General features: G+C 38.1%; 1 protein-coding gene across 1 annotated transcript in view; it reads right to left on the bottom strand.

Moving 5' to 3' along the window:
• Window positions 1–1,358: 1,358 nt before the first annotated feature.
• Window positions 1,359–12,738, bottom strand: part of TRAPPC10 (trafficking protein particle complex subunit 10) — a 39,181-nt gene continuing 27,801 nt past the window's right edge. Inside the window, exons 15-23 of the mRNA XM_084226886.1 lie at window positions 11,447–11,588; window positions 10,031–10,189; window positions 9,170–9,399; window positions 7,690–7,790; window positions 7,234–7,360; window positions 6,361–6,531; window positions 4,801–4,978; window positions 4,203–4,397; window positions 1,359–3,420 (exon numbers count right to left, since the gene is read on the bottom strand). Coding sequence (XP_084083012.1) covers window positions 3,182–3,420; window positions 4,203–4,397; window positions 4,801–4,978; window positions 6,361–6,531; window positions 7,234–7,360; window positions 7,690–7,790; window positions 9,170–9,399; window positions 10,031–10,189; window positions 11,447–11,588 — 1,542 coding nt within the window. The 3' untranslated portion in view covers window positions 1,359–3,181. The remainder of the gene's footprint in view (window positions 3,421–4,202; window positions 4,398–4,800; window positions 4,979–6,360; window positions 6,532–7,233; window positions 7,361–7,689; window positions 7,791–9,169; window positions 9,400–10,030; window positions 10,190–11,446; window positions 11,589–12,738) is intronic.

Raw genomic sequence — 12,738 nt, 5'->3', positions numbered from 1 at the left:
GGAAAGGGTGTTGGTGGCCGGTTTGATTCTTTTCAGTAAAAGTGTAAAAATATCACAAAGAAAATACATAAGGAAAAGAAAGAAAGGGAAGGAATGGGTAAGAGTAGATGGTGGAAACATAACACCACCCAAGGATCTAGTGGGACTTGAGTGTTGGCATTTTGATGTCCCTTGGTCAGAGAGATGGTCACAGTCTCAATCCTTTGGGGATGGGGGCCCCATAAAACAAAAAGTTCCTCGGGTTATGCACAGTCAGATTAGCACTGGAACACCCAGATCCCTCCCCAGGAAGGGAATTCTTCATGTCTGACACAAGACTGGGGCATGCAGCACCCACTGATGGAGAGTTCCAGAAGGTGTCAGGGGCTGCTTTGAGGTCCTTGGTGGTCTCAATCCCCCTCCCTCTCAGTCGTACCTGCTCCATGACCCCACTCCTGCACCCACACTGGGGGATGTGTGGGCACCGTGGAACTGAACAGCAAAGCTGGCACCAGAAAGATGCTGCCCTACCTTGGTGTTTCCCATTTTTATGGTTATTGGTGTTTGAGGCTTAGCAATCCATTAAATCCTTACCGTCTATGCTCCTTCAGCTGGGTCCTTGGATAATCACTCACAGGGGTTAGTGTTGCAAAATATGGAACATATCAAAATTTACTTAAGTCAGTATGTTCTTTGATGGTTGACTTTTGTATACTTCCAAGCCTAAACAGCAAGGAAGGACAATTAATCGGTGGTACAGAGAGCAGTGTCCCTTAGTTATGGATATCCTGGAACTAATGAGCTTTAAGGATGCAGTAAATCAAGATATGAATGTATGACTTAGGTATATGCTGCTAACTTGGCAAAAGACTCAGGTCCAGGTATCCCATGACTGATTATATTATTATAATAATAATTAAAAATAATATTATGATAATGAAAATTATTACAAAGTTGTTATTATTATTATTATACTAAAAGTATTATAATAGTATCTGATCTACAGAGCAAAAAGACCCTGCCCAGGTGAAGACCCTTCCCTGGAGGATGCATAGAAATCAGCTGGAGTTACACAAGTTGTGTGGAAATTATTAACTATTCATAACAGAGGGGCTGTAAGTGGGAGGTTGCCAACACCGAATTTCTATGTATAAATAACAGCAGGAAAAATCTGGAGGGGTGTGCTGAATTTGTGGAATACTGTGGAGACTCCAGGCTTGTGCAACTTTGAAATAAATAAACAATCAATGTCTACTTCAAGTGTGTAATTGCACACCAGACAACAAAGCTGATTTTTGACAGACAAAAGCAGCTTTGGTTAAAACATGAAGCAATCACTCCTCCAGACCAAAGAGAACTCACAGCAGCAGAGAAGTTGATTTCTTTTTAAAACATGTATATTTAGAACTGTAACGCTTACAATTTCATTAAACAATCTTAGTACAATGTGTTTAATCTAACAGTATATTACAGAACAATGTGAAAAATGATTTAATAGCAAACCATGAAAATGGAATTAATAATACCTGCAGTGTCAAAGTCACTAACTTGTTACCTTTTCCAGTCAAAGAATCCCAGCAGTCATTCGCACTAAATGATGCTTTGGGTTTTATCCAGAATAAAATGGTATGATTTCCACAGAGAAAGGGCATTCCTTCACAGAAAGAAGATGCATAATAAGAACATTTTCAGCTAGCAGGTCTACTTAATACACCTAATGAGAATTTTTAAATAAAAAAATCAAATTAAAGTAAAATGTTTAGACCAGTGCAGGGTGCCTATTCATTTTTCAACTTATTTGTGGTTCTTTTTGGAAAGAGGGCTTGTTTTTTATTTCCCCTTTGTAATTTAGCAGAAGAAAAGAAAATACTAACAATGAATTTGTCTAATGAGAAGCTCCTCACTTTAGTTTTGCTGACAAGTGTTTGACATGGGACTGTTTCCTCTGTGGAGTCTGTTGACAACGCACCATTATAGATCTGCAAGTAGAAAAGGTCATTCTCACATTAAATGCACAAGTTTCAATATCAGAAGCAGGACATCAGAAGAAGTTGTAATTTTTCCAGTCACAGGTGAATTTGCAACATTCACAAAAATTACACTTTTTTTTTTTTACATTTTTTGTATTTACATTTCAGATATAAATAATGAAATTTTTAAGTTACATGTTTTAACTTTGCTTCACGATTATTCTACATCTGCAAGCTTTCCTGTATCAAACCAACCTCCTTCTTTCATCATGAATGCACAAGTCTGGCCTCTAATCAGTAATAATTACACTAAGCCTTTATGATGAAAGGTTGACTGTTCAAGTATCGCATCATACTGAAATTTTTGCCCCAACTTAAAAATTGGGGCAGCAAACCAAGCCACTTGGAAATGGTAATAAAAGAAATTAATCTGGGAACTCAATAAGCCAAATAATTTATTATTAAATTCTATCAATATCTTTCTTTGGTAAGAAATATGCACGAGGATAACCCAAAGCCCACCCCCAAAAAAAAAAAAAATCATATAATATGTGACATCACAGTGTCTACTCTGTGAAGGAGAAAGCCTCAGAAAATTAAGGAATTTTGTTCAGTTAAGATTGTTTATAGCAGTAGCTCTTCCATGCATCTAAGTATGCAAATGATGGAAGTTTAATATAAAATTGCAATGGCAGGAATTAACAATGATCAAACAAACAAAATAAAAGCAAACCAGAAAAGCAACTGTTACACCAGTGAATGTGCTGTTGTATGCTCTGTTATGTTTCTGGCACATGTGTGGAAAAGCCTGTAAATTATTACATAAAAATTCAAGATTTGGATAATTACATCATCCAACTCTACATTCTAAAATATGTAGGAAGCATGAAACAAATCTCTCAGCTGCCCAACAAAAATAAAGAAGTGGTCCAAAGATTTGGATTTTTTGCTTTTTGTTGCCCTGTGTTGGTTGTTGTGATGCAGGGATGTGACTGCAGGAAGAAAACCCAATAGCTGACACAAAACATACTAAAGTGGCAATATAAACTAGCTGACACAAGCCTCACTGTACATTTAAATTGATACAATTGTCTGGTGCTTCCATGGCCAGTACACGCCGGGTGCCACAGGTCTCCTTGAAGTTAATGTTGCAACGAGGACTGAGCAGGTCATTATCCCATAAAGTGCTTTCAAATCCAGTTCCTAAGGGGCTCCTGGTCTCCACTGAGCTGTCACGTGACGTTGACCTCCAGAACGTGGTCGTCCTTGCTGGGAATGACCAGGATTTGCATCCCTGTGCTGCTGTTGAAGACCTGGCCGGGGGAGAAGGGCTGGAGCCGGGGCATGGGCAGACCCTTGTGCTCCCCGCTGGCTGTGGAATGCAGGCTCCCCCTGCTCCTGATGCTGCTGCTGTCAGCCTGCTCATCCACATTCTTGTCCACAGACAGGTTATCATTCTCAATCCAGCTATCTGTTTGAAAACAAAAAAATAGAGCTTAATTCTACCAATTAAGTCTAAAAGGTAATTTCAGAGCTCTGACGGTCAGCTTAACACATGTTCACAGTTATTGGTCATCTCTGCTGAGGTAACAGTCTGTGCACACTTTTGGCCAGCTCCAGATGTAACAGAGTGAATTATAGTGGTTTAGAAGGAAAATTTCAATAGCATGACCTCACACTTGTCACAAGTTAGAAGGATGCACACTGGCAGCTCCACTGACAAAAGCTACGCTGCTTCTGTGAGTGAGTGAATTTTCACTGCAGCTCTGGGACTACTCAGTACAGATAAATACTCTACATGGCTGTGGTAATTTAAACTCTGCATCTAACTGAATGGCAGCAGTTCTTTTATTTCACATTTAATCCCTTGAAAATGGGGAAAAAAAATTCTCAAAGCTAATGAAGACACACACAATTTAGAGAAAATGGAACTGCAGGATTAGAGGGTTATCAAACAGTTTTCACTTGATTATAAATCCAGTGACAACTGATTTACATACTAATCTGTAAAGGAAACATAAGAGAACAATGCATTTATTATTCCTCCTCAGAGATTTAGGTGGCAACCCAAATTCAAAGTTCCCCTTAGAGCAAGTTTCAATTTAGGACTGTGAGTGAAGGTAGTGAAGACACCTGTGAGTACCTGGTCCATATATTGTCAGTGTATTTCTTACTTTGCTTTTGTCTTTACACAAGAACAAAGGAAAAGCAGAGTAATTTCTGTAAGTAGCCACGTGGTCAAACTGGTCTTACCAGCATCAAGCTGCATGGAGTGAGCAGAATGGTGAGGGAGGTATTTAAACAATCTGACATCAGGGAAAGGCAGATGCCCAGCAAACAGTGGCATCACTTCCATGTGCACTTTGTGAGTTGCTCGAGGTGCTACAGGCATAGAAATCACTCCAGAGCTTTTTCCACAGACTGCCCAGTTACTACTGTTGTCAACAACTGCAAGAATAAAGAGAAAACACTATAAAGTTCTTCTGTGAAAAATGGAGAATCCTCAGGATAGTTTTAGAGCACTTTGAAAATCTGCATTTTAGCAACATCTAAAAGCCCACCAGCTTTTATGTGTGAAGAGCTGTGCAAGGTAAGAAAACAGCCCTACACAGAAGGGACCACACTTGGGCCTCAAGCATGCATCCATCCAGTCTGAAGAACATTTCTACTCCACTGGAAGGCAGATTAATGCAAAGAAAATAAAATATTCCCAGTCTAGCAAAATGAGAACTGCTGTCCTAGCAGCTGTATCCACAATAAAGGAATTTATGCCATAGCAAGTCTGGCAAATGTTATTGTCAAGAAAAAAACAGGGGAAATTTATTAAAATGCTTAAGAAAAATAGTTTTACCTTCATACATAAGTTTTGTTGTGCAATATCCATCTGATTCTGTTAATGCTTCATCTCTGTCAACCTCAGAGAGCTCAACAAGCCGGGTGATGGACACCTCTAAGGAGCAGAGTGAGCCTGTTTTACAGTACTCTGCATCCAAGGGTGGGAAGATTTCAGTTTTCACATGGTACAATGTCTGTCAGGAAGAAAACAGTGCTGTTATCAAGGAAAAAGGGGTGTTTTATTTGTGTTTAAATTGAACTGGACAGTGGGTACAGTACCAACTTTACACATAACAGACACATCCTGTTAAATCTTCCTAAAGGAAGAATCCATTATAAGTAATGTTCACTTCATTGTCTTGCTCAGTTTAATAAAATCATAGAACATGGAATCCTGGAATGCTGTGCAATAGTAGGGACCTTAAAGATCATCAGGGTCCAACCCACCTGCCATGGGCAAAGACACCTTCCACTAGAACAAACCAAATTTGAGTCAATCTATTTTTGATACCAGCAGTGAAAATATAATTTTTCCTTCACTTCTGTACTTTAACACAACTTTTCAATACTCCTAAATGGACACCAATCTTAATACTTAAACATTTTTTATCAGTTTTTTAGCTCTTCCCTTTACAGACACATCACTCAAGATTCTGAGTAATACAGAACTACTTCATCCCTCCTCCTGTCATAGTCCCTGGAATAACAGTGCCCATATCAAAGAACTGATTTTTAATTCCTACAGAATTTAATTTCTACCAGAAAACCCCCACTGTTTCACACAGGTAGTTGTCTTTAAAAACTCCAGGAAGATGCTGACAGAGGTGCCAAAAATGCTTGTTACATGGCAGTAAGCAAACACCTGAAACGTTGTTCAATGCCAGTTTGCAACAAGCAGGTAGAAAACACTGAAAAGAGACAAAAGGATTTAAAAAACAAGAGTCTTCTCATGATGCTGCTTTTTACCCAAGCATCACAAAGGGGAACACTGAGTTTAGAGATGAGATTGAATAATGTTGATAAAACTTCCTATTAAAGGAATTCTACCTAGCCTATGAGTTTCCTAGCTGATCAAAGGAATTAAAAGTTTGTCCATAAAGAGGAAGAAGAATATTTCAGATAATGGCTTATAAAACCCTAAATATTTCATTAGAGGAGCTCATCTCAAGCACTGCAAAAAACTACTCAGATACTTTCAGTAGCAAAGATATTTTGGAAATTGCAGTTTGCTTTGGCGAGCACAATCTTAAACCAGCAGGGGAAAAGCAGCTCAGTAAGTTGCAGACAATCTCCATGGCACCAACCCAGGAAGGTTAAAACAGTAAAAAACGAAACACAATTAAGCACAAGTGTTACAGCCTTCACCACATTTCTGTGGCAAGGATATGATTCCACTACATCACATCAGGCTGCATCTCTGTCACTCACAAACTAACTTTCCAATGATTCTAAGTAGGTATCAACCTCATGATATAAACCAATTTTTTCTAATATATTTCTTGTTTTTCCCTTTTCACTTCTTAGGAAACCATATTCAGTTAAGATATGCTACCCTATAACTTAGGGGAGTACTTACAAAAAAATTTTCCACTTGGAATTCGTAAGTGAACGGCTTCAAGATAAGAGACTGTTCTTCAGAGGTAGCTGGACAAAAGCTGACTGAAAACAGGCACTGCAAGGAGAGAGGAAGCTCTTTTGTCCACTTCAATTCCCATACGAAGAATATTGATTGCTTACTGTACACAACCTAAAAGAGAATGTTTAGAGTGTTAGCTGCTTCCTTCATCTGAGAAAGGAGAGGAAATGCACACATGAATATGTTTGTCTGTTCTGACATTGGTACAGTTTACAGAAACAAACTCAATAAATCATTAGGGAAATATGGAACAAAATGACTAACAGTGAATCTTTTTCACAATGCACATCTTTTTAAAAGGAAGGATCCATTTCACTGTCAGAATCAAATGTTTCATGAGGAAATACTTCACATTCAGTGAAGTTCAATTTAATATTTTAAAATATCTTAATCAAAAGTCAAATTTAACAAAATTACTAGTATGTTTTTACATACTTTTTCTAGGCACCAAGAATGAACAATTTAACATGTTCAGACAAGGCTGAAAGAAACTTCAAGGTTGCCTAAGGGAACTTGTGGATACCCAATCCCTGGAAGTGTTCAAGGTGAGGTTGGATGGGGCTCTGATCATCCTGTGGAAGGTGTTTCAATCCCCAGTCCAGGGCAGGGGGTTGAAACTTGCTTATCTTCAAAACCCCTTCCAAACCAAACCATTCTATAATTCTGTGGTAAGAAACTGTTCTGCAACTGAACTGGTTTACAGCTGTATTTAATTGGAAATTGGTCTCTACCTGATTTTTTTTTTCCTAAAACCCAGTGACAAACTGCAACCATAAGATGAATAAATTGAATAAATCTGCAAGTGAATTTTACCTGTTGAGATGCAGGGTTGAGAGGTACCAGCTGCAAATCTGTACACTCAGCAGAATTTTTTAGGCTGTAGTCTGAAAGCTGGAAACAGAGTTCTGACAAATTCTGTACGCAGACTTGAACATATTTCCTGAAAAATGCAACACAGTTTTTTCAATAAAAATTGAAGAGTTACATTGGAAGAGTCCATGTCCATAAAACAAGGCTGTAAAACATCCTCTTTCACATGAAACAAACAGGATAACTGGGTTCATCCTGTGGTCTTATTCCAAAACCACAAATTTGTTTTATTGTCATGAAAGAACACGAAAGGAAATGCACAAGCTTCCACAGGGAAGACAGTAAAAGCTCAACTTATATACATAAAAAAAAGCTGCTATAAATAAGAGTTATGAAACCTCATACAGCTCTATACTTTGTAATAAGAAAGAAACAATAAATAAATAATGAGTACATTACCGTTTGCCAGCTGACAACAAGGAATGCTTGGCATTAAAGGGTATGCAGAATGTTAATGCAATAATAGTCGAGTAAATCGACCAAGGACAATCAATGGTCACCTAAAGGAAAAAAAGGAACACAGTTCTTATTTCCTATCGTCTTTGGCACAATGAGTTTGCTTTTCTTCTCCTTTCTAAGTGAAACTTTGCTCATCAAGTGTCTATATCTAATGCATCCAGGAGGGGAAGAAATAAACATTTTAAAAAAATCAGTATGTAAAATCTAATCTGAAAAAAGAATAGGTTTTTGTTTGCCTGTGAGTGGGATATGAAATCTCAAAGCAGCTTTTCCTCTAGGAACTGACATACCAAGTTCTAAACACTATAAAAAAAGGAAGGGGAATAGAAGAAAAAAAAGAACACCAATGGCATCTCTGACAACTTTACCCCTGGTAAAGGTCAGTATCAAATAAACTGCTGTAAGATCTATTACTTTAATGTCTTTATAATAATTTAATATAGTGAATACAAGCTTGTGAAAAATGCATATTTTATGATTGGCTTTTCGCAAATATTAAAATGGATATTATATGTGTTGTGTTAGAAAGTTACGCTGTGTTAATTCTCTTAAGTAGTGTGTTAAAAATTGTCTTAGGTTACAGAAAAAATGTTAAAATAGAAACTATGCTGTGTAGGATACTTTTTTTTAAAGAAAAGGACTTGCAGCGAGACTTGCAGGAGCCACAGGACGCCTAAATCTTTCAGAGAAAAAGAATTTATTGCTCTCTTATCAGAAGAAATTAACTTCTTCCTGCCTTCGAGTTTGAATGGAATTTATGCATCATCTATAAGTGTATGAATATGCAACAGGCTGTTGTTTTTAAGGGTTAATCCTCTGTTAACGGGTCCTTTTTCAGGCTTGTGCTGCCCAGAAAAAGGTACCCGGACATCTGTAACTCTTTGTTTCTATTGTCTCATATTGTCCTAATTCAAATTGTCCAAATTATTATTACTCTAACTGTATTACTATTTTTATAACCATTTTATTACTATTAAACTTCTAAAATTTTAAAAACAAGTGATGGGCATTTTTCACAAGCTCAAAGTATTTTTAAAAATGCATTTAATGTATATTTGTTTTAATTTGAAGCGGCACACTTGACTTCATCTTTCCCATGAATCAGAAGCTGGAATTAAAAGACCACCATGCTACCTTTTACAAAGACACAGGTACCCTCCATGCTTTATAAACTATGCTAAAACACTAAAAGTTAGATTACTAGCCAAGGGAACGGTTGACAATTTATTAACAACAGTGTATATTTCTGCTTATACTTACAATTTCTTTACATTTTAACATTTGGTGTGATTTTTGCATATATGTCTTTTGAAAGAAAATAAGTTCCAAACAAGCAAGTTCCTCCTCACTACCACTTCTATTTTGTGTTTACCCCTGCAATCAAATACATTTCATAGTAAAAAGTTAAACTACATCTTACTTTTTGATCAACAGTAGCCATGCAGTTGTCCTGTTTCTGCTTCTCTTTGTTTTTTCTGCGATTTTCTTTATTTGTAGTATTTTCCTTCTCCACTGTAGACTCTGTGGCTGATGGCAAATACATGACTTCTAGTTCAAATTCAATCACATGGTAAGCAGGGGCCACTGGCAAGCTGATGCTTGTGATCTTCTCAGAAGACTGAATCCTTAATGATGACTCTGAGATCTTTTCTATAGATGTGCAGAATGGGATAAAAAGAAAATATTAGAAAAATATGTTACCATAACCACTTCCCAGCAATGTTTGCAAAAACAGCAATGAGAAATCATGTTAAAAAACTCCACAGTAACCTCTTCAAACCAGCTATAATCTGCACATGTTACATATTTAACTTCCCAGGAGTAATGCTCTCTCCTTTAACTGCAGGAAGTTAACCACCACATTCCATGTAATAAAAGGCTCCTAATGTTCAGGAAAGAACTGAGAGGGCAATTTAACAACAAACTTCAAACCTAAAGAGCTACTTTAGCCCATCATATAACTCAAGTTTTTACAAAGTGAAAGCACCTTGTTAAGTCTCATCATTTCACTTCAAGCAACCTTGGACACACAAGCAGTAGTTTCACATGCCTTCTGGATTTCATCAATGGAAGTAAAACTGTCCAGCTATGTTTGTCAAAGTTCATACTACTACTTTGAGGGTGAAAATTTGAGACTGAAGTTGTAAATCCCTAAAGTTGTTCTTAATAATGCCTATTGACAAACAGTGTCAGTGTTCTTAATGCTGTAAGTACAGGCTGCTTCAGGATGACTGAACTTGTCAGCCTTTTATAGATGATTCCTTTGCAGTTCCTGGCTTACCCCTGGTGTTGGAGTAGATCACAGCCTTGCTCTCGGGGTGGTACAGGATGGGCATGGCATCGGCGTTGCTCAGCTGCAGGGTGTCCCCGCTCTTCATGCTGTAGTGCCCAGTGGTCACTGTGAACTTCACCTTCTGGGGAATGCCGGCCAAAAGGCTTTCTGGAGGACAGAGCAGGAATTGTTAACAGATTCCAGCACCTGGTTACAATGCACTAAGCCTTGCTAGCAGAAGGTTGGTCACACACTGGGGTAACTTACAAGTGTGGAGTTTTGGTGTTATGGGACACATTAAACCCAGCTCAGATGCAACTTGTGGGGAAACCACATGTTCCATGTTTCAGCCTGAGAGCTCACACCCACTGCATCTTGGATGGCTCAGATGAGCTGTCTATCTAGCAGAGACTTCAGTGAAATACAATAACTCCAAAGAATTTCCTAAGCTTTTAAAGTTGTCCAAGTTGCAGACAGCTCTGTATTTTCACACCTGTGATTCCATTCACACCCACGTGCTGTATTTACATGATCAGCATAACAAGAATGCCAGTGTGCACACAGAATCAGAGCTATCAATTTCACAGGGGTCCCTAATCTGATGTATGCCCAATATGTCTGTCTGTCCTTAGCCACAGACTGCAACCCGGAAAGACAGCACAAAATTCATATCAATTCCTCAGCTGCCACACTCAGTAGCCTGAAAACAAATCACTATTATCTTCCATTTATACACTCTAATAAACACTCCAACAACTAGTGTTCATCTGTCCCTGAAACCAGTGGATGCATTCAGTATTCATTTTTAATAAGCTTATATCCTCTCTAGTAGAGAATCCCATTTCTTATTTATTTCTTGTAAATATCAAAGGGACTCTAGTATTAAGTTTGGAGGAATTTCTCTACAGAAAGGGTGAATACACATTGGAATAGACTGCCCAAGGAGATGGTCACTGTCCCTGGAGGTGTTTAAAGGGAAGACTGGATGTGGCACTCAGTGCCATGGTCTGGGTGACAAGGTGGTGTTTGCCCATAGGCTGGACTCGATCCCAGAGGTCTTTTCCAGCCTAACTGATCCTGTGATCACAACCAATAAGGAGCTCAGTCAATTACAAACGTAAATATTCACTTTGGTCAGTGTGGCAGCTCAATTTCCACCTGATATTTCAATGACAATGCATGTTCAAATCAAGGTTCAAAAGTGACACTATGTGTCCAGAGCCAAGCACTGGAATCAGTTGTCCAAAACGGGCCATCACTGGCAGGACATGATGATGGATAACTTAAAAAGCAAGGCTGTATTTTAGACTCACAAGGCAGAGTAAGGCAAACTGACTAATACTGAAGCCATGAAACACTTTCTCTAGTCTCACAGGAGCACAAGAGGAATCATCAAAGCAGCTTCAGCACAGCCACTGTACCTACCAGTCATGGGCTCCACTTTGAGCTGGGGCTCCTGGGAGTACACATCGTACTGCACGATGGGGTAGATGTGAAGAAGGACAAACTGCACCTTTCCCACTGAAGTGCACAGCTGCCTGAGTGTGTATGTCCCAGGTTCTTTGGCCTTGGAAGAAACACATTTGAATTTTTTTAAGTTTACGAAAATACTTCTAGAACAAGCCCTCTGCTAAAGAACAGCATGTTTCCATCTCATTTTTATCAGGTACATTTGGTTTGTAAGTTAAAACTGCAGATTTCAGAAAATTCAGTTTTCTGAGTAAATGACAAGATTTACACAAAGGAGCACCTTTTGCCCCACTAAGATAGAAGCTCTAGAGTGCTGTCTGACTCAAAAGAAAACATCATAATTAAGCAGTACTAATAATCAGGATAACTAATGTAGTAGCTATGCTGTCAGTTTGTTACTTTGGGGTGTGTTTTGCCTTGTTTGTTCGTTGGTTCCCCCCCAAAGTGCAACATCCATGAAAAAACATCATTAAGTACCTAAACAAAACCTGTGCTTATTTGGCTAATTCATAAAAACAATTACAAAATCCCACAGCATTTATATAAGGCACAGCTTTCAGCTCCAGCTATTGATTTCACACACTCCCCACCACACGCCCTGAGTCAATGTTTACAAGAAAGTAACACATATATATTTAATTTCCAACTCTTCCCATACCCTGAGTAATGGGATTCTGGATGTTCCTCCGTAAGATTAAAAACAAAAGCAAACCTGTAACACCTTCTAGTATATTTATTCTTTATTCTATTTGCTCTTAGGGACTGCTAGGGAATGGGAAATGTTTTCCTTTTTTCATGTGCCACTTTCCAAGTGTAATACATAAATAACGATGCTGGGTAGAATTAAATAAGTCTACAAGTTATGGAGAAAACTCAACAGTCAAACCTCATGCAGTTATTTACATGGCAAATCCAGACTGAAATTCAGTATTATGCATTCTGACATTAAAGTCACTACATTTTAGTTCTAAAAACCCAGGAAAGCATGAGTAAAGTAATACATAATATACACATACTTTAAATCTTAGCATGGGATGGGAATATTGGTCTAAAGAATTTAGACAATGCTTTCTGATCTCTTTTAAGGCTTGGAAAAAATTGGAAGATTGATGTCAGCATAAATAATGTTAATCATCAGTGTAAGGTCTACAGAAATGATCAAACTCCCTCTGGGTCATAGAAGCACAGTCATTCCTCTTCCTGCAGAAGTGGTGCAATTAAGCATTACTTTAAGAAAATCCAGAAAA

The sequence above is a fragment of the Fringilla coelebs genome (genome assembly GCF_963513975.1).
Source record: "Fringilla coelebs genome assembly, chromosome: 2".
In the NCBI taxonomy this organism is placed as follows: Eukaryota; Metazoa; Chordata; class Aves; order Passeriformes; family Fringillidae; genus Fringilla; species Fringilla coelebs.
This window is presented reverse-complemented; position numbering and strand designations above follow the sequence as displayed.